General features: G+C 37.8%; 2 protein-coding genes across 2 annotated transcripts in view; one reads left to right on the forward strand and one right to left on the reverse strand.

Annotated features, from left to right (window-relative positions):
• CARD11 (caspase recruitment domain family member 11) overlaps positions 1-25090 on the reverse strand; it is a 1057928-nt gene that overhangs the window by 654227 nt on the left and 378611 nt on the right. The gene's annotated exons all lie outside the window — the stretch shown is intronic.
• LOC128643987 (uncharacterized) lies at positions 4414-6277 on the forward strand. Its single transcript, XM_053696755.1, has 2 exons — positions 4414-5767; positions 6070-6277. Exons 1-2 carry the CDS (start codon positions 4636-4638, stop codon positions 6180-6182), a joined length of 1245 nt encoding a protein of 414 aa, XP_053552730.1. The 5' UTR covers positions 4414-4635; the 3' UTR covers positions 6183-6277.

Genomic DNA, 25090 nt, shown 5'->3' on the forward strand with positions numbered 1-25090 from the left:
TTGATAAATAGAGGCCTTAGTGTTGCAGTAATGCGAATCAAATAAGACAGAACCTTTACGCCAGAGTATATTTGGTTGATGTTGTTTCAACCAACTTAAACCTAAGATGACTGGAAATAGAGGTGAATGAATAACCTTGAATACACAAGACTCAGTATGACCTCAGGGAAAACTTAATTTCCCTTGTCAGGTGTATCCAGTCCATGGATCATCCATTACTTGTGGGATATTCTCCTTCCCAACAGGAAGTTGCAAGAGGATCACCCACAGCAGAGCTGCTATATAGCTCCTCCCCTAACTGCCATATCCAGTCATTCTCTTGCAAGCTCTCAACATAGCTGGAGGTAGTTAGAGGAAAGTGGTAAAATATAGTTAGTTTTTTCTTCAATCAAAAGTTTATTGTTTTTAAATGGTACCGGAGTGTACTATTTTATCTCAGGCAGCATTTAGAAGAAGAATCTGCCTGCGTTTTTCTATGATCTTAGCAGAAGTAACTAAGATCCACTGCCGTTCTCACATATGTCTGAGGAGTGAGGTAACTTCAGAGGGAGAATGGCGTGCAGGGTATCCTGCAATAAGGTATGTGCAGTTAAGTTTTTCTAGGGATGGAATTTGCTAGAAAATGCTGCTGATACCGGATTAATGTAAGTTAAAGCCTAAATACAGTGATTTAATAGCGACTAGTATCAGGCTTGCTATCAGAGGTATATACTCTGATTAATGTGCAATATAAAACGTTTGCTGGCATGTTTAATCATTTTTATATATGCTTTGGTGATAAAACTTATTGGGGCCTGTGGAGTTATAAAATCATGATTAGAATAAATTATAAAATCATGATTAGAAAATATACTTCAAAGAAGAATTACACATTAAATATGTTATTCATAGATAAAACATTTAGATATAAATTAAGATATAGAATATGGAAGAGTTATAAATTAAATTAACTTAGATAGGATTAGTCAGTTTAGTTAGTAATGGGTTAAATAGTGTTTTAAAGACAATGTATTTAAAACTGTGACATTTACATTCAGTTGCTGTTGTCAATCAAAACACCTATACTGCTAGCTAGACACATACAGGCCCATTTATTAAAGGGCTTGCGGACCTGATCCGACACTGCGGATCAGGTCCGCAAGACCTCGCTAAATGCGGAGAGCAATACGCTCTCCGCATTTAACATTGCACCAGCAGCTCACAAGAGCTGCTGGTGCAACGCCGCCCCCTGCTGACTCGCGGCCAATCGGCCGCCAGCAGGGAGCTGTCAATCAACCCGATCGTATTCGATCGGGTTGATGTCCGGCGATTCCTGTCCGCCTGTTCAGAGCAGGCGGACAGGGTTATGGAGCAGCGGTCTTTAGACCGCTGCTTCATAAGTTGTGTTTCTGGCGAGTCTGAAGACTCGCCAGAAACACGGCCCTTCAAGCTCCGTACGGAGCTTGATAAATGGGCCTGATAGTATTATTAACACTCTAATGCACTGCGCATGAACAAGTTAAAATAGTATTTTCTATATGTCAGCCAAAATTATAAAGTCTTTTAAGGAAGTTAAAATATACAAAGATAGCATTTTCATTTATGGTATGCTTTGATTTAATTGGCTTAAAATGTGTATATAAGCTTTGCCTTTGTATGAAGCTATTGTTATCTTCTGCCTTCAGATCTCAAGGTATGTAATTAATCTTGCTGTGATTAATAAATAGTTTATGTCAACTAATATTTGATAAATATGAGTATTAATTTAATCTGTTAGATAACCCAGATTAAATATTTGTCTATAGTTAGGGTTTTGTCTAACCAAGGCGAAATTAAACCATATTAAGAATAATTCTTACAAGCATCTCATTTTTATCTTCTTTTGCGAGAATCATACATATACATCTGTTGCTAAACACTCATTTAGTGACAGCCCTTAGACTAGAGGTATATACGACACTTTGGGGGCATCGTCCTGTTGGAAATTCGAAACCCTTGGACCATAGTGCATTCTTAAGCTGGACTTTGAACACTGTGTGTGTCTGCTGCTGCTTGATGCTCTGTAAGTAACTTATTCTTTTTTATCAAATAGAGTTAAATTATGGCTGTGCACACCATAAATTTTGACTTAATTGACATAGATTAGAGATCCACCCTGTATTGTATAATCTCCCTTATGTGTTTTAGGATTGTGTAATTGCTAACATTGTGGTTAAAAAGGATAAAATGTTAGAAGGACTATTAGGAACCTTATTGAAATCCTTAAGTTCAAATGAGCAATTACATATTAATTATATTTTGCAGGCATCTCTTTTAGATTCCTTAGAGATACAGTTAGAAGACAGTAGGAAATATAGTATGTTATCTGCACATACATGTGGTCTTCTGAATGATAAACTTTCTATATTAGAAAATAATAATACTTTGTTTAAAGAAGTTGTTGAATTTTTGCAAAATTTGCGACAAACCTCTGCAAATGTTAAATTCTCTGATAGTACATATGGCAGTGGTATTTTTATGTATTGTACTAAACAAAATGGTTTTATTCAAATTGGTACTTTAAATACTGACCTTCCCCATAGTCTGAAACAGAATGAGAATGTGTTTTTAGACAATTCAGATGCATGTGTTACACCATCTGCTCCTCCCTTGTATAAAAACACTTATTCAGACTTTCAAAGTTCTGAGGCTATTCCAGTATTTCCTTTATCACGCCCTCCTGCTTTATCAGAAAATGAGGTAATCTCAGCTGAAAAGTTACAATCTCTAATGGCCCATTATGATAAAATATGTAAAGATTTTGATGATATGGAGATTGCTTTGCATAAGGCAAAAGGGTCTCTAGGTCAGGAAATTAATGCTAAATCAGACTTAGATAGTAAATTAAATTATTTATCTCAAGGACTATCTTTTGTTAAATCTGTAAATGAAAACTATAAAACTGAGTTTTCTAACCTAAGAAATGTTTCTAATGCTGAACTAAGAAATACTGACAGATTTGTAAAAGAACAGCTGCTCTTAGTTCCCTTTTCACAGTTGATTGATAGATGCTGTAAAAAACAGTTTGCTGTGACATAGGGTTTTAAGTTAAAAAATGTATTTTTTACATTGATTCTCTTCCTAAATGATTTTTTGTAGTCTATTTCAGGAACAACAAAGTGATTTTAACATCTTTTTTCTTAAGACTACAAGTGGTTTGTATATATGTAAATAAGCATGCTATGCAATATAAGTTGTGTGAAAACTAAGACAGCATGAATACTGAGAAACAACATATAGTTTCTTTTGAAAAAAAAAAAAAAAAAGAAATGGTTTATTTTTCAGGTTTATATATTTATAAACTTGTGAATCCTTAGTCTGTTCAAGATTCTGCCTTTAACTGTGATAGGATTTGAACAACTATACTGTGAATGATGCTGCTATAAAAGGATAAAAAGAACCAGTCTTGGAACAGTTTGTTATTTGTTTGAACAATTCCTACACTCTAAGACTACCTCATATTATGCCTGTTATATTTATGCTTATAGCTTTCATATAATTGTTAAGTTGTCTAAGAAAATACATATATATTTTATTTTAGTTGTTAATATATTTTCTTGGACTATAAGGTTGCCTGCCATATTTAAGCCATATTATATTTTTATTATATTATTGCCACATAGTTTATTCTAACCATTTAATATGTTTTCTTTAAAAGCATGTGCATGTTGTTTTTTGACTATAATGCTTATCTGTTTTTGCTATTCTAATGTATTTGTTTCCCAAATAATTCATAATAAAGTAAGGAGTATACCACAGAATGATAATTCTACTAAACAATCTAATTATCAGCCTATGTTTCTTAAATCTCACTCCACAGCTGATACTAGTTTAATGACTCTGATGTTATCAAATTTTAATCGTCTTGTCCTTTCACCTTCAAGACCTATTTATCATATTTCCCATCCTTCTATTTCTCCTCAGTTTGTTGCACTTTTTGTTGCTAGTGTGAAAAAGTTTGATTATTTACAAGAATGGTATATTAATGCTTCTCATCTTATTATTCCAGGATTTGGTGGCATACCCCATACAGGAGTGAACATCTGTCTCCTATGCAGTATTGATTTACTTTCTGCATCTGCAGGAATTCTACATGATGATAAACAAGTTCCTTTGGTTATGTCAGATAATATTTTATCTTGTGATACAAGTAGCACAGTAGATTTATTTAATGTTTCTTATATACCTGCTACTTTATTAATTAATCATTTGAATCCTTTTGATTCTGTAGGATTATGGCAATGTATGGACCATGGTATTTCACAATTTTCTGTTCATATTAGTTTATTTGTACATACTACTACTTCACTTCCTTTGTCTAAACCTATTCCTACCTCTTTAGAAATACCTTTTCATGAAGGTGATCCTATTCAGGTACGTTTAGATTCTGCGACACAAGTTGCTTATGATGTTGAATATCGTTTAGTTACTTGGCATCTTCAATTGTCAAGGTGGATAGTTTCTACACAATATTCAAACTGCACTCCCTTTGTGTCTGTACAAGAAAAATCATTCCAATGGTGGTTTCATGAAAGTTTACTGCAAAATGTTTCTCTTCGATCTAATCATAGACCTAGGAGAGATGTACTTGCGACTGGCTTGGGAGCATATGGTAGTATGATTGGCTCTACTGCACAAATAAATTCTGAAATATTAAGATATAAATTAGCAAATCTTGCCTCTCATGCAGCTACAGGCTTAGATACTCAATATGGAATTAACAATAATATTGCTAATCTCCAGCAACATCAAACTTATGTTATGGTGGATATTACTAATATTATTAAAAATAAATTTAATGTTTTAGTAAATGAATTATATAATTTTACACATGAGACAGCCTGGGCTATGTTATGCTCTCAAGTACAATCTGATCTATCTACTGACTTAAAGATTCAACTTCAGAGTTTATGGTCTGGAAAGTGGCCAGCTTCTTTAAGCTTAGCTGCATCTAAGTCAGTCACTAATTTTGCCATGACACATCTTTTATGGTGGGAAGTAATTTTATCTGACTGCACCACTGAATTTTGTATGATTCATACATTAATTCCTTGGTCTGGTAAAGATACTATTATTTATCGCTTAGCGACAATTGGTCTTCCTGCTAATGGTTCATTACTGTTTCCAGTATTGTCACATCAATGGGTGTCACATAACATTGATGAATCAAAATGGACACTTGTTGATGTATCATTGTGTCATTCCAATGCAAATTCGTTTATCTGTTCCCTTTCACAATTCCATTCAACCAATGAAACATGTTGGGAAAATCAAAAGTCTTGTACCTTACAAAGTCATTTTAATGTACTTAGACCGGTATTTTATTTAGGATCTGACAGAGTTTGTTTTCATTTATTTAATTCTGATACTATTATATTCCAAACACAGGATAATGTATTTGCTAGTTCTCATTTATTACCTGGTACCTGGTGTAATACTATTCCACTTAAATATATTGCATCATCTAATTGGAATTTTACCATGCCCCAAACTCTTAATATTACTTTAAATTTAACATGGGACCATGTTATGAATTTTTCTGTTTATAATTTACCTTTGGGTATGGGATCACAAATGAAGAAATGGTTAACTGATTCTACTATAATTTCTTCCTTGTTACAAAATTTAAAACATATTTCTGTAGATACTAAAATTACAGTTGAACATGAACAAGGAATTTTTAAATCAGCTACTTCTAGTATTTTACAAGATGCAAATATATCTTGGTGGGAATCTGTATTTGGATATAGTAGTACAGCTACTCAATTTTTTAATATTATGTTACACCCTGTTATTGTTTTAACTATTGTTCCAATTTTTATGTTTATTTTTATGTGTGGTTGTGTTTGTTATCAAAAGCATTTAAACAAAAAATTAGTTAGACAACTTACAACCCTGGAACATCTTAATTCACAACAAAAACGTTATGTACCTTTATATTCTGCTTATTCAGTTTCGCTTGATACAACTAGGCTTCCTAATCCAATTTGACTGACATATAGAATAATTTGATATCAATATTGTATACTTATACTTTATTTTTATTTTTAGGATACTCCTATCTCTCTCTTTTCTTGGTGTCTGGATGGAATTCTTTTGATTTGCACTTGGGCTCTTCTGAATTGATCTGCCTGACTACTACTGGACATGCTGAGGCCTTGTGACAAGTTTACCTATGGTTGCTGCAATCGTTACCTGCAACTAACTGTGTCGTCTACTTGTTCCACCCTATGGTTCTTCCCTGGCCTTTTCAGTGGTTATATACACTATTGTTCCTGTTTGTAAGCACTGTGAAGATTACACATGTTCTATTTCTTGATGGAACTGCTCCTACAGACTTTATTGCTTTCAATTCTGCAACAAATGTATCTTACTACTAAGGTAGTTATGAACTGAACTTTCTCTGCAATGACGCTGCTATGGATCTGATTCCTTCAATCAAGACTTGAACATCTTTACTTATGAACTATGTAATTATTGGAACATTCTTTATAGTAGTGTATGACGTCAAATCCACTGTCTATTGTTTGAAATATGTCTGGTGTATGTCTGGTAGTTTCTTCTGTGTTGGCCCTTAGTGTTTAATCATTGGGATTGTGTCTGACAAAAAGAAAAGAAAGTGGGGGAATGTGGAGTTATAAAATCATGATTAGAATAAATTATAAAATCATGATTAGAAAATATACAATTTCAAAGAAGAATTACACATTAAATATGTTATTCATAGATAAAACATTTAGATATAAATTAAGATATAGAATATGGAAGAGTTATAAATTAAATTAACTTAGATAGGATTAGTCAGTTTAGTTAGTAATGGGTTAAATAGTGTTTTAAAGACAATGTATTTAAAACTGTGACATTTACATTCAGTTGCTGTTGTCAATCAAAACACCTATACTGCTAGCTAGACACATAGTATTATTAACACTCTAATGCACTGCGCATGAACAAGTTAAAATAGTATTTTCTTTTAAGGAAGTTAAAATATACAAAGATAGCATTTTCATTTATGGTATGCTTTCATTTCATTGGCTTAAAATGTGTATATAAGCTTTGCCTTTGTATGAAGCTATTGTTATCTTCTGCCTTCAGATCTCAAGGTATGTAATTAATCTTGCTGTGATTAATAAATAGTTTATGTCAACTAATATTTGATAAATATGAGTATTAATTTAATCTGTTAGATAACCCAGATTAAATATTTGTCTATAGTTAGGGTTTTGTCTAACCAAGGCGAAATTAAACCATATTAAGAATAATTCTTACAAGCATCTCATTTTTATCTTCTTTTGCGAGAATCATACATATACATCTGTTGCTAAACACTCATTTAGTGACAGCCCTTAGACTAGAGATATATACGACAGGGCCTAGTTTTTTCCACATGGCTGGCTTTATTTTTGCCTAGAAACAGTTTCCTGAGGCTTTCCACTGTTATAGTATAAAAGTTACAGTTGGTGCAGTTAAAATTACAAACTGTGACATTCAGCTTCCCTCAGCAGTCCCCTGCATGCTATAGGACATCTCTGAAGGGCTCAAAAGGCTTCAAAAGTAGGAGCTGTGGCAGTTGTTATGACTGTTTAAAAAACATATTTTTCGTTTTGTTAATCTGTTTTTTGTATTAAGGGGTTAATCATCCATTTGCAAGTGGGTGCAATGCTCTGCTAACTTGTTACATACACTGTAAAAATGTAGTTAGTTTAACTGCCTTTTTTCACTGTTATTTCAAATTTTGGCAAAATTTGTTTCTCTTAAAGGCACAGTAACGTTTTTTTTATATTGCTTGTTAACTTGATTTAAAGTGTTTTCCAAGCTTGCTAGTCTCATTGCTAGTCTGTATAAACATGTCTGACATAGAGGAAACTCCTTGTTCATTATGTTTAAAAGCCATGGTGGAACCCCATAGGAGAATGTGTACTAAATGTATTGATTTCACTTTAAACAATAAAGATCAGCTGTTATCTTTTTTTTTCTGACGAGGGGGAAGTTATGCCGACTAACTCTCCCCACGTGTCGGACCCTTTGACTCCCGCTCAAGGGACTCACGCTAAAATGGCGCCAAGTACATCAAAGACGCCCATAGCGATTACTTTGCAGGACATGGCGGCAATCATGGTTAATACCCTGTCAGCAGTATTAGCCAGACTGCCTGAATTCAGAGGAAAGCGCGATAGCTCTGGGGTTAGACGTAATACAGAGCGCGCAGATGTTGTAAGGCCCATGTCTGATACTGCGTCACAATATGCAGAAGCTGAGGAAGAGCTTCAGTCTGTGGGTGACGTCTCTGACTTGGGGAAACCTGATTCAGATATGTCTACTTTTAAATTTAAGCTTGAGAACCTCCGGGTGTTGCTTGGAGAGGTTTTAGCTGCTCTGAATGACTGTGACACAATTGCAGTGCCAGAGAAATTGTGTAGACTGGATAAATACTATGCGGTGCCGGTGTGTACTGACGTTTTTCCAATACCTAAAAGGTTTACAGAAATTATTACTAAGGAGTGGGACAGACCCGGTGTGCCGTTTTCCCACCCTCCTATTTTTAGAAAAATGTTTCCAATAGACGCCACCACACGGGACTTATGGCAGACGGTCCCTAAGGTGGAGGGAGCAGTTTCTACTTTAGCAAAGCGTACCACTATCCCTGTCGAGGACAGTTGTGCTTTTTCAGATCCAATGGATAAAAAATTAGAAGGTTACCTTAAGAAAATGTTTATTCAACAAGGTTTTATCCTGCAGCCCCTTGCATGCATTGCTCCTGTCACTGCTGCTGCAGCGTTCTGGTTTGAGTCTCTGGAAGAGGCCTTTCAGACAGCTACTCCATTGACTGAAATACTTGACAAGCTTAGAACACTTAAGCTAGCTAATTCTTTTTTTATGATGCCATTGTTCATTTGACTAAACTAACGGCTAAGAATTCTGGATTCGCCATCCAGGCGCGTAGGGCGCTATGGCTTAAATCTTGGTCAGCTGACGTGGGTTCAAAGTCTAAATTACTTAACATTCCCTTCAAGGGGCAGACCCTATTTGGGCCTGGTTTGAAGGAAATATTGCTGACATTACTGGAGGTAAGGGTCATACCCTTCCTCAGGACAGGGCCAAATCAAGGGCCAAACAGTCTAATTTTCGTGCCTTTCGAAATTTCAAGGCAGGTGCAGCATCAATTTCCTCTGCTACAAAACAAGAGGGAACTTTTGCTCAATCCAAGCCGGCCTGGAAATCTAACCAGGCCTGGAGCAAAGGCAAGCAGGCCAGAAAGCCTGCTGCTGCCTCTAAGACAGCATGAAGGAACGGCCCCTTATCCGGCAACAGATCTAGTAGGGGGCAGACTTTCTCTCTTCGCCCAGGCGTGGGCAAGAGATGTTCAGGATCCCTGGGCGTTGGAGATCATATCTCAGGGATATCTTCTGGACTTCAAAGCTCCCCCCCCCCCACAAGGGAGATTTCACCTTTCGAGATTATCTGTAAACCAGATAAAGAAAGAGGCATTCTTACGCTGTGTGCAAGACCTCCTAATAATGGGAGTGATCCATCCAGTTCCACAGATGGAACAAGGACAGGGATTTTATTCAAAACTGTTTGTGGTTCCCAAAAAAGAGGGAACCTTCAGACCAATTTTGGATCTAAAGATCTTAAACAAATTCCTCAGAGTTCCATCGTTCAAAATGGAAACTATTCGGACAATCCTACCTATGATCCAGGAGGGTCAGTACATGACCACAGTGGATTTGAAGGATGCTTACCTTCACATACCGATTCACAAAGATCACCATTGGTTCCTAAGGTTTGCCTTTCTAGACAGGCATTACCAGTTTGTGGCTCTTCCCTTCGGGTTAGCTACAGCCCCAAGAATTTTTACAAAGGTTCTGGGGTCTCTTCTGGCGGTCCTAAGACCACGGGGCATAGCAGTGGACCTTTATCTAGACGACATCCTGATACAGGCGTCAAACTTCCAAATTGCCAAATCTCATACGGACATAGTGTTGGCATTTCTGAGGTCGCATGGGTGGAAAGTGAATGAGGGAAAGAGTTCTCTATCACCCCTCACAAGGGTTTCCTTCCTAGGAACTCTGATAGATTCTGTAGAAATGAAAATTTACCTGACGGAGTCCAGGTTATCAAAGCTTCTAAATTCCTGCCGTGTTCTTCACTACATTCCATGCCCTTCAGTGGCTCAGTGCATGGAAGTGATCGGCTTAATGGTAGCGGCGATGGACATAGTGCCATTTACGCGCCTACATCTCAGACCGCTGCAATTATGCATGCGCAGTCAGTGGAATGGGGATTACACAGATTTGTCCCCTCTGCTAAATCTGGATCAAGAGACCAGATATTCTCTTCTCTGATGGCTATCTCGGGTCCATCTGTCCAAAGGTATGACCTTTCGCAGGCCAGATTGGACAATTGTAACAACAGATGCCAGCCTTCTAGGTTGGGGTGCAGTCTGGAATTCCCTGAAGGCTCAGGGATCGTGGACTCAGGAGGAGAAACTCCTCCCAATAAATATTCTGGAGTTAAGAGCAATATTCAATGCTCTTCTAGCTTGGCCTCAGTTAGCAACCCTGAGGTTCATCAGATTTCAGTCGGACAACATCACGACTGTGGCTTACATCAACCATCAAGGGGGGAACAGGAGCTCCCTAGCGATGTTAGAAGTCTCCAAGATAATTCGCTGGGCAGAGACCCACTCTTGCCATCTATCAGCGATCCATATCCCAGGTGTAGAGAACTGGGAGGCGGATTTTCTAAGTCGTCAGACTTTTCATCTGGGGGAGTGGGAACTCCATCCGGAGGTGTTTTCTCAATTGGTTCATCGTTGGGGCACACCAGAATTGGATCTCATGGCGTCTCGCCAGAACGCCAAGCTTCCTTGTTACGGATCCAGGTCCAGGGACCCAGAAGCGACGCTGATAGATGCTCTAGCAGCACCCTGGTTCTTCAACCTGGCTTATGTGTTTCCACCGTTTCCTCTGCTCCCTCGACTGATTGCAAAAATCAAACAGGAGAGAGCATCGGTGATCTTGATCGTGCCTGCGTGGCCACGCAGGACCTGGTATGCAGACCTGGTGGACTTGTCATCCTTTCCACCTTGGCCTCTGCCTCTGAGACAAGACCTTCTTCTACAAGGTCCTTTCAATCATCCAAATCTAATTTCTCTGAGACTGACTGCCTGGAGATTGAACGCTTGATTTTATCAAGGCGTGGCTTCTCCGAGTCAGTCATTGATACCTTAATACAGGCACGAAAGCCTGTAACCAGGAAAATCTACCATAAGATATGGCGCAAATATCTTCATTGGTGTGAATCCAAGAATTACTCATGGAGTAAGGTTAGGATTCCTAGGATATTGTCCTTTCTCCAAAAGGTTTTGGATAAAGGATTATCAGCTAGTTCTTTAAAGGGACAGATTTCTGCTCTGTCTATCCTTTTGCACAAGCGTCTGGCAGAGGTTCCAGACGTCCAGGCATTTTGTCAGGCTTTGGTTAAGCCTGTGTTTAAACCTGTTGCTCCTCAATGGAGCTTAAACTTGGTTCTTAAGGTTCTTCAAGGTGTTCCGTTTGAACCCCTTCATTCCATTGATATCAAACTTTTATCTTGGAAAGTTCTGTTTTTGATGGCTATTTCCTCGGCTCGTAGAGTCTCTGAGTTATCAGCTTTACAATGTGATTCTCCTTATCTGATTTTCCATACAGATAAAGTAGTTCTGCGTACAAAACCTGGGTTTTCACCTAAGGTAGTTTCCAACAAGAATATCAATCAAGAGATTGTTGTTCCATCATTGTGTCCTAATCCTTCTTCAAAGAAGGAACGTCTTTTACATAATTTGGACGTAGTCCGTGCTTTAAAGTTTTACTTACAAGCGACTAAAGATTTTCGTCAAACATCTTCCCTGTTTGTTGTTTACTCTGGACAGAGGAGAGGTCAAAAGGCTTTGGCAACCTCTCTTTCTTTTTGGCTTCGGAGCGTAATACGCTTAGCCTATGAGACTGCTGGACAGCAGCCCCCTGAAAGGATTACAGCTCATTCTACTAGAGCTGTGACTTCCACCTGGGCCTTTAAAAATGAGGCTTCTGTTGAACAGATTTGCAAAGCGGCGACTTGGTCTTCGCTTCATACCTTTTTCAAAATTTTACAAATTTGATACTTTTGCTTCTTCGGAGGCTATTTTTGGGAGAAAGGTTCTACAGGCAGTGGTCCCTTCCGTTTAAGTACCTGCCTTGTCCCTCCCTTCATCCGTGTACTTTAGCTTTGGTATTGGTATCCCACAAGTAATGGATGATCCGTGGACTGGATACACCTAACAAGAGAAAACATAATTTATGCTTACCTGATAAATTTATTTCTCTTGTGGTGTATCCAGTCCACGGCCCGCCCTGTCCTTTTAAGGCAGGTCTAAATTTTAAACTACAGTCACCACTGCACCCTATGGTTTCTCCTTTCTCGGCTAGTTTCGGTCGAATGACTGGATATGGCAGTTAGGGGAGGAGCTATATAGCAGCTCTGCTGTGGGTGATCCTCTTGCAACTTCCTGTTGGGAAGGAGAATATCCCACAAGTAATGGATGATCCGTGGAATGGATACACCACAAGAGAAATAAATTTATCAGGCAAGCATAAATTATGTTTTTATAGGGACGGTATGGTGTGTGATGGGACCGGATTTTATCAAAGAACCATCAACGACACGAATTGCCAGTGAATTGTGCTTTTTTATTAGTGGTAGTTTATAAGTATGAACAAAAGTGATGTCTATGAAGTTGCTAGTAGCTCCAGAATCAATCACAACCTGGGTGGAAACTCGTTGGAGGTCCCACTGTAGGGAAACAGAATGGGAATAGTGAGAGGAAATCTGTGAGACAGTATTTTTAACGTGATGAGAGTAGTCTGTCTTACCCTTTTTTGTTTTGAGTAGGGCAGGGCACTCTTTGACACCGTGCTCCTTGGCAGCACAGTAAAGGCAAAGGTTGTTCAGCCTGCGGCGTGCCTTTTCCTCTGGTTTCAAGGGACCTCTGACGAAGGCAATATCCATGGGTTCATCCTGTTTTGTTGGGGGCAATGGAGTAGAGGAATAGGATCTTCTGGAGGAGTATTCAGTAACACCTCTCATGTTTTCTCTCTCTGAGACGACGATCAATGGAGATTGTCGAGGTCATTAAAGTCTCAAGTCTAGAAGAATCTCTGTACGAGCTAGCTCGTCCTTTATGGAATCTGAAAGTCCAATACGGAACTGGTTTCTCAGGGCTGGGGTATTCCAGAGTGTGCCTGGCGCCCACCTTTTGAATTCCGTAATGTATTCTTCTACAGGGCACCATCCCTGTTTGAGACTTCTGATAGTGGTTTCGGCAGTATTTTGTTTATCATGGTCTTCGTACAATAATGCCTTGGCGTTGAAAAAGGACTCAAGTGAGTTGAGTATAGGGTCATTATTCTCGTAATATACGTTTGCCCAACTCTTAGCTTCACCTCTTAAATAGGAAATCACAGTCAACACCTTTATTTTCTTGCTTGGATAACTTTGGGGTTTCAGAGAAAAATAGAGATTACATGAGTTCCTGAATTCTCTAATTAGGGTTCTGTTCTCTGGTGGGCAGACCTGGGGTTCAGGAAGTACAGTTTCTACTGCAGGGGTCTTAACGGCTGCTTTTTCATGGATGTATTTCCGTAAGTCCTGGTTCTCAGTCTGCATGTCCCTAAGCCCTTGTAACATTAGGTCCATGTTTTGGGATAATGCCCCTACACTATTTGTGAGTTCAGTTATATCCATCAGTAACAGATATATATATAGGTAATATTCAGGCTAGGTAATATGTAAGGATATGTAGCAATGTATTGATAATACCTTATACATATATATGGCACCACTCAGTCTCACACCAAACCTCGGGTATTAAGGTTAATGTAATACCCTAAATGTGCTCATAGATCTGAGGGTGACCTTGTGAGGGTCAAGATGACGTATAAACACAGAGTATAATAGTATAGAGTAATATAGAATATAATATATATATGTATAGTTACTTCAGTATGAAAGGATAAGATAAAAATGTTTGCTAGCTCACACCTAAAGTGATAGAGAGGGATATGTTTCCCAGAATATCAGCTTGGGATTTAGAGGGAGATACAGTATATCTGGTATTGAAATAAGAGGTGTATATACTCATAACAGGCAACAGCTAAAGTAGGTGGAGCTTATGAAACTCGTATGGGGAGCACAGTGTAGCTATATGCAGGAGTATGCACAGAAGTGGCTGAGGCCAGTTAGCAAGCGCTAGACACAGAAGCAGTTAGATGAGTGAGTAGGCAGTTTATGCAGAGGCAAGCGGATGTGGAGAAAACTTGGCACAAATTTAATCTACAGTTCAGAGTTGTAAGCAACTTGTTAAGCACAGTACCGTACAATTGTCCATTGTGCTGGGCCCAGACTGCAGCCTGAATGTTCCTCTCCGACAATTTGATGACGTCACACGCAGCAGCGTGTGGAGAGAGGGAGAGAGAGGCTCCGATTACTGTATCAGCTCAACAGCTGATCGGTTTGAGGAAATCCACAATGTAGTCTGCAGGTATACCCTTAGGGTGGACAGGAGAGTATTTGAACGTAGAAATCGAAACAGCCTTCCTGAGTAAGACAGTAGAACGACTGCTAGATATGTTGTGCTCTGTATGATATCCCGTGGAATCAAATTACCTAGCAAGGTGTGTTGTTCAGTAGGAGCTTAAATAGGGAGGAGTTTTCACAAGAGAGCAGAATTTAAAGGGGACGTGTCAGAAAGGTGAATAGAGCAAAATACACCCCTGCCAAAGCCATTACCAGAAACCAGGCTAAACAACAGAGTGAGCCTAACCTGGTACAATGGAGTCAGGATTCTCCTAGTGAGGACCTGACCACTAGTCAAAAAGAAGACCCCATTTTAAGCATTTTCTATAAACACATAGCAGATCCTGAAAGCAACCCATCTCAAAAGATGATTGTATTGGCAAGGAACATCTTAGAATCTTAATGAAATCCAGGTCACAATTCAAGTTACAGGATGGTTTGTTCATTGGAACCTCCAAAACTGGCATCCAGCAATGGGTGGTACCCACCAAGTTCAGAGGTCTAATTCTTCAACATGCCCATGATGCCCCCACATCTGGTCATTGTGGCGCCAAATTAGCGTATGAAAATGTTGCGTGATTACGCCTTTTGGCCACACATGTTGAATGATGTTTAAACTTACTGTCAAGGTTGTTTAATCTGTCCACAGTTCCAACCCACTGCACTAACGCATAGGGTGCCATTACAGAAAAGGGGGATGGTAATGCCATGGTCAGATATACAAATTGATTTATTAGTACAGTAACTAGGTAATCTAGAGGCAACAAATACATGTTAACAGTGACATGCTTGTTCACTAAATAAGTAGAGTGCATCAGTACAACTAACAATAGTGCTGATACATGCGCAGCTTTGCTCATCAACCACGTGTTTTCCAGATTTGGTTTGCCCCAAGGATTCAAATCCGATCGGGGAACTTCACAAGTGAAGTGATGACCAAAATGTGGAAAATACTAGGGGTCAAAAGAAAGCTTCATATTGCATATAGAGCTGCGTCAAGTGGTGGTATAGAGCATTACAACCAGTCCATTGTGAAAATCCTCAAAAAGTCTGTGAGTGAAATGGGTAAAGACTGGGATGTAAAACTACCTCTAGTCCTAATGGCATTAAGTGCTACCAAGATGTCACCTTTTGAACTGATGACTGATAGAAGAATGGTTCTAAGTCAGCATCTACTGTACCGTACATCAGATCAGAACTTGATAAACGCTGCCAATACGCATAAATATGTGGAGAACCTAAGAAAGCACCTGCAATATGTCTTTGCATTTGCTCAAAGGAACTTAGAGAAAGCTGCAACTGCCACTAAAACCTATTATTACCTCAAAACGTCCAAAAAGGAATATGAAATAAATGATAACGTTTATCTTTATAACTTTGGAAGAGAACAGGTTAAGGAGAAGAAATTTCTTCCATCATGGAAGGGTCCTTTTGTCGTTACTGACAAAATATCTCCAGTTGCCTATAAAATTAGGATCCCTAAAAATGATACATTTATGGATAAATGGGTCCATATTAATCAGTTGCGAGCGTGCCATCCTAGGTCCCAACTACAACTCATAGAGATAGAATGAAATATCATATCCCCAAATACATTAGACATATTGTAGTTTAAAGATGCCTAGCTAATGAGCATAAGGGCTAAAAAATAATGGGCTCTCTTCATAGAAGACTGTCTATGATGCCTACTGTTAACATCCTCACCAAGTACCACTAACTTTAAGCCAATTTCAATACATGTGTCCTACATGCATTGAAAATTGGAAGGGGGAATTATGTCAGGATATTTGTAAATGTTATTAAATTATATATATATATATATATATATATACATATATATATATATATATATATATGTATATATATATATATATATATATATATAAATAAAACTTTGAAGAGATAAGCACCAATATAATGGAATGAAAACAATCAAGTAAAACAAGGGAGTGCCCGAGACGGAGGTACACAACTACCACAGAACCTCCGAAAAATATTATAAATATTAATTGATGTCTCCGCACTCAAAAGAATAATAATAGATCAAAATAAGCTAATGACAAAAAAGATATAGCTTCAAAGTGAATATAACATTTAATGCAAACATGATATACACACGTAATACCAAAAATCACAAAACCCTAAATTAAAGGACATAATCAGAACAAATGCATGCAGAACAAACATACAACATAACACATACTGGGCATCCCCAGTTTGAGAGAAAAGATTCAGAGCCAATCCAGACTGTAATCAGTGTATATGCTTGTAAGCAAAGCAAAATATTTAGCAAAGTAGGATGCAAGCGATAATGCAAAGCAGTTCATGCAAATGTCGCAGTTAATGGCAACTTGAAGGTAATGAAGCAGTTAATGCAATATGATTCTTGCCCATGGCAACATGCTGAACAGCAGGAATAAGCAGGAGAAACATAAGCTTATGAATAAACAGTTCCTGTAATGAATCAACTTGTAAACCCAGGTAAACCGGTGGTGAAAGGGTTAAGCTAACCCCTGTGTATGTGAAGAAACTTAAACAGCACCAGCACTCCAGGACCGAAGTCCGCCGGTAACACAAAGGGAATGCCTTTAAAGTTGCGCTCTATGAGCGATCTCACCCACTCCGTCCGGATTCGAGAGTTACTTGAAAGAAATCCTGCTGATGAAATCCACAATTGTTTGAAAGTGCGTCTCGCTGATCCTGGGTCAAGCACTTGAAACAGGAAACTCCTGCAAGTAAATTCAAGTAAACACTCTTGCATCCTTTCGGTCTGGTGTCTGATGTCACAACAGGCGATGCGCGTTTCGGGCTCCACCCTTCAACTTGGCCTGTCACTCCAGAAGAGCCTTCTTCTGGAGTATATTTTTATGTTTGTACTAGTTTGTTAAAACATAAAAATAATATATTGAAAAATGCCTCCAGCAAAATAACTAATAACCAAAATAAAACAAAGAAAAAATTAGAGTAGGGCGTAAAAAGATTATATGATCAATTTTTCAAAAAAAATATTTACAATTTAAAAAAAAAAAAAAAAAGTATATTTGATATGAGTTAAAAAAGGGAAAAAAAATAATGAGAGAGGGTCAGTTTGACAAGCGAAACAACCCAATCTTCATATACACAGAGCAGATGAGACCTAGTCACTAGATGAATGTACCCCAGGTTATTTCCCTATTAAGTCCATAGGGAGTCATGGAATCTAATTTCTGAATCCAGAGAGCTTCCTTCTAAAATATCAATTTCTGTCTATTCCCACCTCTCCAAAGAGGACCCACCCCATCTACAACTTGGAATTTTAACTGACTTTTATTATGTCCCAGCAATTTGAAATGGTGAGCTACGGGGGCCGAGGGGTCCAATTTCCCTATTGCTGTTTTATGTTGTTTAATCCTTTCTTTGATGGCTTTGGTGGTCTCGCCAACATAGGCCAGACCACACTGACATTTGGTAACATAAACCACAAATTGTGAGTCACATGTAAAATGGCCTTTAATAGAAAGACGTTTACCGGATCTCGGATGAGTGATCGTATCTCCTGTTTGAATTGAGTTGCACTGTGCACAATTATTACAAGGGAAAGTACCATTAATTACTTCCTCCCCAATTATTCTACTCTCACAAGGGCCCACATCAGCCTTAACTAGAGTATCTCTTAAGTTGCGATTTCTTTTATAAGAAAAGAGGGGAAAATCTTTAAAGGTATTAGATAGAATTCTATCCTCGGATAACAAACACCAGTATCTTTTAAACACTTTTTTGAGAGGCTGAATATGGTACCCATATGGTACCACAAATGGAATTCTGTCAGTCAGCGTTTTCTTTTTGGCTTGTTTTTTAATTAACTGTTCCCGAGGAATAAGGTCCACTTTTTGTTTATGTGTCTCCAATAAATCTAATGGATAACCCCTACTTTCAAACCTAAGGAAGAAATCATTAAATTGATCATTCAACCGTATCTCATCGTTGATGATCCTTTTGGCTCTAAGAAGTTGGCTAAAAGGAAGGCTCCTAATTGTTTGTGGAGGATGGAAACTGGTAAATTCCAAAAGGTTATTCCTATCCGTCTGTTTCCTAAATACGTCTGTGGACAAGAAACCACCTCTCAATTATACCGTAGTATCCAAAAAGTTTTGTGTACATGGGTCATGTTCCATGGTAAATTGTAAATTAGAGTCAAAAGTATTTAACTCTTCAAAAAAAACCAATAAGGAATCAACATACCCAGTCCAAATCATGAAGACATCATCGATGTACCTTTTCCAAAATTTGCAATGTTTCTTGAATGTATCATGGGTATATAAAAAATTTTTTTCAAATTCATGTACATATAAAGTTGCATATGTGGGGGCCTTATTGGCCCCCATGGCCGTACCTTTCATCTGCAAATTGAAAGAGTCCTCAAAGAGAAAGTAGTTTCTTGTCAACACCATATCCAACAGGTCCATAATAAACATGCATTCCCTAGGTGAGTAGAGAGCTGACCTATTCAATTGGTTATTAATACATTTCAAGCCCTTTTTGTGTGGTATCGATGTATATAAACTTTTAATATCTAGGGTTACTAAGATGGAGTCATTACCAACTTGTAAGTTCTCAATATTACGTAAGAAATGCGAAGTATCCTCCAGATATGAAGGTACATTATCAAGTAAGGAACGTAATAATTTATCAAGAAAGATTGAAATGGGTTGAGAGATAGAATTGGTACTTGCAACAATGGGCCTACCCGGTGTATTATTGAGGCATTTATGTACCTTAAGTAAGCAATAGATTACCGGTATTACAGGATCTTTCTGAATCAAAAAATCTGCTTGTTTTTTAGTGATAAAGCAATTATCCAAAGCCATATCAATAATGAACTGTATATATGCCTGGAATTTGGTAGTGGGGTTAAATGTAAGTTTCAAATAATTCCCCTCAACACCCAACTGATTATAAATTTCAGTCATGTATTGTGCCTTGTCCATTATCACAAGAGACCCGCCTTTATCCGCAGGTTTAATTATCAAGTCACCTCTGTTCTTTAAGGCATTAAGAGCCTTCCTTTCAGCCATAGTGAGATTGGGAATACCCAATTTGACACCCTTCTTTTTCATTTTATCAAAATCTTTTTTAACTAAAGTGATAAAAGATTCTACCGTGGGGGCGTGCCCAAGCCGCAGCCGAGTCCAGAGGCTAAAATCAACAGCTCCGATGGCATGCTACATAATATATGAGTTATCATTCGACTAATATGCCATCCACTAATAATAATATGAACCTCTAATAAAGGTGAAGGTCAGGAGTTGGATGATACCAATATCTCTGAAATTAATTTAATAAAAGAACCTATCCAACCGAGATTGTGATTGCGGATCTGAGATACTGTACTAACATCTTCCTCCCCTGGGTCTACATTCAGCCGGGTAAAGTCTTTTTCTTATTGTTTCATAATGGAGGAGTCCCCTATAAGTATACTTATACTTTTGAAGGAGCTTGAGGACAAAGTAGACGAGAGATTCAATGATCTCCTGGCCACGACCAGAAACACATGTATACAAGATGGCGCTCGACACATGGTGAGTTGCAGATCTCACAACACGGAGCAGACCAAGAGGTTACCCTCCCCAAAGCAGCTCTTGACAACAGAGGAGGAGAGTCCGGGCATGGCTTTCGACTATCACACAGAGATTGTTAAAGATAGGGGTCTGGATCATCTTCTAGTTGACGGACTCACACTCTGCGCTGAACATACGCCGAGCTCAAGGCGGGTGAACACCACCTATGATAAGAAGCTATTATTGAATTGCCGATGTACGCTCCTACCTTGCCAGTATACCCGTAATGATCAGAGGCCGGATCACTTACATGAGGACCGGCTCCGGGGAGATGCGGCCGACTCCCGCTGGAGCATCCTATTCAAAAGAACAGTTACCCACCAGTATAGTCAGACAGACTATGTGAGGGGTATAGGCTAGAGAAACCCTTTGCTAATTTCGGTGGACTCCATTATATACTACCAGGATAGATCTGTTATGCATGTGTGAGGACTTTTCTTTGTTTGTTCTTGTTAGCTGTTAGCTGTTTGGTTATGTCTAATTTTATTATAGATTGATATGATACAGTATGGTCTGCAGTGTATAGGGTTCTTGTAGAAACTGAAACGGAGGGACTAACTTCAGAACTTATATTGCACACAGTATAAAGGCCTAATTACGCTGGATGCCTAGATTTTTTACTTTATTGCAGTGTGCCTGAGACTAGCTCTCTCCTATAAATAGCCATATCTTGGAAGGTTTGATTACTTAGTCATGTATATTGTGAAGTCAGGACCAGTTATGTACGGACTCCCTACCATACTATTACATATATGTCAGTGCAGGGCTGGGTATTTCTTTAGCATTTACAGGAGACTGTTGTTTCTTATTCTATACAACAAAATACAGATTTTTATGTTGCAGAATAGTCTATAGTGTGCAGAACTTATAGGTAGGTTTCTTCATTATATCAGAAAAGCTAACCATACTAGCTATCTAGCTCCCATGTTATTATTACATCAAAATGGCAGGTTTTTGTCTAAAAATAATCACATTCTTGAAGCCTAAAATGCATATATTGGTATGTTGTTTGTCCTACCTCTTCTGCTCTGACTATTGTTCAAACTACTATTTAGTTTTGTTTTGCCTCTATAAGATTACTTTTCAATAAGTCGCTAACTGTATATATTGAACCTTATTAAGGCAGCCCAGCAACTCGAGACACTGATGAGGGGCTTGTGAATAGTTGGGGGGGGGGGGGGGGGGGTTTACAGTTGAGTATTAGTTGCCTGTCACTTTAGACCCCATACACTAGGGTGGCTGCAGTTCACCCCATACCCTCAAGATAATGGACCTTAGACTTCGTCAAATGCTTCAATGCTGGAGTGAATATAAGATGTTTGAACCAAGTTAATCTATAAATTGCTATGCCCCTATGGAACCCCCCTATTCAGCGGGTGCCAATACACTGTCAGTCTACATTGACTTATAGTTCCTGTGTTTAATCATGTGATTACCCAGACTTAGTTTCTATGGCTACCCCTCTATCAACATATGCCAAACTCCTACGTAAACCAATATAATATAACCGGCTTGATTTGTTAGGCCCAGTAATTTAATTTAGTTTAATGTTCACTCTATCTGGTGAATTCCTCGGCAGTATTAACCTGCCTCCCATAGCGATATTCACCCACTAGTAACTGTATCTCTCATTATTAAAAGTATATTATTATACTAAATGTGTAATTGCTAGTATATTTCTAGAAGACAGTATATCTAACTAAAGAGGTACCATGATAATTTTGTTAAAATATAGAAAATGAGGTCTCAATGTTATATGTTGATTTGGAAATTGGGTTGACTATACCTATGTTTGTTATATTATGGTTTGTATTTCCGTAATAGTTGATTATGTGTCAACACATATATTCTGTTTTATAGTGATGTATAAAAGCCTCAATAAAAAACTTTGATTAATAAAAAAAAAAGATTCTACCGTGGTGTTGGTTAATGGGGCATGAGCTGTGCTCTTAGATCTGAGATCGCGTACTTGTGTATGAAAATCAGTTAGAGTATCTACAAAGCTCTCGTGTCGAGTGGATTGTGGGTGGGATGCAAAAAATGCTTTAAATCTAAGATTTCTAAAACATTGTTGGAGATCACCTTCAATCTTAAAAAATTTTGGCGTTACCGTAGGTATAAAGGATAAACCTTTTTGTAAAACTGAAATGGTCAAAGGGTCTAGAGACACTGAGGAGATATTGATTACTAAGTCTTCCACTATCTTTTGCTGCATCTTGTCTGCTTGTCTTGTCCTCTTTCCCCCTCTGTGTACTCTTTTTTCTTTTTATTTGTGTGGATTGGAATTCTGACCTAAAGGGGAGGGACTTCTGGATTCTTGATCTGAGGATGAATCCCCCGAGTTCTCAGTGTATCTAGGTGCTCTTCTATGCTCCAGTCTAAATGGGATAAAGTTGGGATTCCTCCACCTATATACTTTGTTACTAGAGTAATCTGTGGAATCTCTTTGAAACTTCTGTGCTTTTTTAATTTCCACTTCTTTTTTGAATTTATTAATTAATTAAAAGATGTCACTTTTTAGCTTTCTAAAGTCTGCCTCTAGTTTAAAAGATTTAAGTTGGGTCTCAATCCTATCAATCTTAGCCTGTACCTTTGGGATCTTTTTCTGAATATATTCAATCGTTAAAATAATTAAATCACTTGAACATTTGCACAATTACAATATCGTTATTGTAATTACATAACGATATTGTAATTGTGCCTCTGTTAGATATGGATCTTTGAGTGTCAATATCTTTCATTATAAATGTTTGTTTTATGTCTTACTATTTGTAGCCAATGGATTAGCGATTCTGTGTATAGGCATGTGTTACACTTTTGCTGTTAAAGTATCCATTTGTGAATATGCCAATTCATATAGCTATACCTAGGCTATGATGCTGAGTAGGCATTGTTCTAGTAGCCTTAAAAGAAGGAGGCTCTTCTGGAGTGACAGGCCAAGTTGAAGGGTGGAGCCCGAAACGCGCGTCACCTGTTGTGATGTCAGGCGCCAGACCGTAAGGATGCAAGAGTGTTTGCTTGAATTTACTTGCGGGAGTTTCCTGTTTCAAGTGCTTGACCCAGGATCAGCAAGACGCACTTTCAAACAACTGTGGATTTCATCAGCAGGATTGCTGTCAAGTAACTCTCGAATCCGGACGGAGTGGGTGAGATCGCTCATAGAGCGCAACTTTAAAGGCATTCCCTTTGTGTTACCGGCGGACTTCGGTCCTGGAGTGCTGGTACTGTTTAAGTTTCTTCACATACACAGGGGTTAGCTTAACCCTTTCACCACCGGTTTACCTGGGTTTACAAGTTGATTCATTACAGGAACTGTTTATTCATAAGCTTATGTTTCTCCTGCTTATTCCTGCTGTTCAGCATGTTGCCATGGGCAAGAATCATATTGCATTAACTGCTTCATTACCTTCAAGTTGCCATTAACTGTGACATTTGCATGAACTGCTTTGCATTATCGCTTGCATCCTACTTTGCTAAATCTTTTGCTTTGCTTACAACCATATATTCTGATTACAGTCTGGACTGGCTCTGAATCTTTTCTCTCAAACTGGGGACGCCCAGTATGTATTATGTTGCATGTTTGTTCTGCATGTATTTGTTCTGATTATGTCCTTTAATTTAGTGTTTTGAGATTTTTGGTATTACATGTGTATATCATGTTTGCATTAAATGTTATATTCACTTTGAAGCTATATCTTTTTTTGTCATTAGCTTATTTTGACCTATTATTATTCTTTTGAGTGCGGAGACATCAATTAATATTTATAATATATATATATATTTGTGTACACCAAATAATTCATTTTATTTGTAAAACCCCAGATGAAACTGGTTACAGCAGTTGTATTTACTCTACCAAATGATTCTTGGCTGTGTAAACCAACCCCCCTCTCTCATTCATAAATAGAATTGTTTGCATAGTTATATCAAAAAGAACATTGGTCCTAGAACTATAAGAGATAAGGTCACATCTAAAGAGCTTTGATCACGGTCTCAGAAGAAAGGTAACTTCTAATAGATCATTGTTGGATAGCCTTCCCAGGAACCCCTGTGGATAAACAGACATGATGTCTAAGATTTTCCTTTGAGGCCTAATGAGATTTGGAGAACCAGTTTGGCTGGAGAGATGACTAAATAAGTTTAAACTTGTATAGTTTGATTCATATCTGGTTTTCTAGAAATATAATTCAATGTGTTTATAAATTTAACTAATATAAAGAATTTAGGAATTTACATTAATTTTAATTGTTTTGTATATGCATTTTATTGGGGGTTTGTTTAAAGAATAATTATTAAATATATTGTATTATAACCCAGCCATATACTGACAAGAGGTTTGTGACTACTTTAAAAACTATATCCATAAATATAATGGTCCATTCCTCATCCCAGAAGCTAAGAACCCCAACTGTGAAAGTTTCTTAGAGATAATAACACAGGCAGTTTCTTTTAAAAATATTAATAATAATAAAAGAAAATGTATGATAGCACAGGCAGTGATTTCAACAAAAAGGGGACTAACAAACATTATTGGAGATTTGACAGAGCAAAATAAAGATCTTAAATTAAAGTTAAATAAAACACAGACTGACAGAGATTGTATTAAGCTTTCTGCTTTAACTAACACCATACAGTTCGGTAAATTACAACGTCAATTAAAATTAACAGAACACAGCAGAAACAAATACTCAAATAAAATTACTGAGTTACAGATGAAAATAAAACAAGAAGAAAAAATAATTAGTGATATTTCTGGGAACAATGCAGATTGTGAACACTTACTGTCACAAAGAAGAGAGCCAAAACAAGTGATAAAACAAAATAATATGCCACTGGGTACCACTAAAAACCCAAGTTCTGTTCCAATTGTCCCTGCCATA

This window comes from Bombina bombina, unplaced genomic scaffold (assembly GCF_027579735.1).
Source record: "Bombina bombina isolate aBomBom1 unplaced genomic scaffold, aBomBom1.pri scaffold_78_1, whole genome shotgun sequence".
Lineage (NCBI taxonomy): Eukaryota > Metazoa > Chordata > Amphibia > Anura > Bombinatoridae > Bombina > Bombina bombina.

What these genes read in the sequence shown, in the direction of transcription:
- LOC128643987 (XM_053696755.1), top strand. Translation starts at nt 4,636, where the DNA reads ATGATTGGCTCTACTGCACAAATAAATTCTGAAATATTAAGATATAAA. An exon ending in GGAATCTGTATTTGGATATA is followed by an intron (nt 5,768 to 6,069) that starts GTAGTACAGCTA and finishes TTTTATTTTTAG; the next exon opens with GATACTCCTATCTCTCTCTT.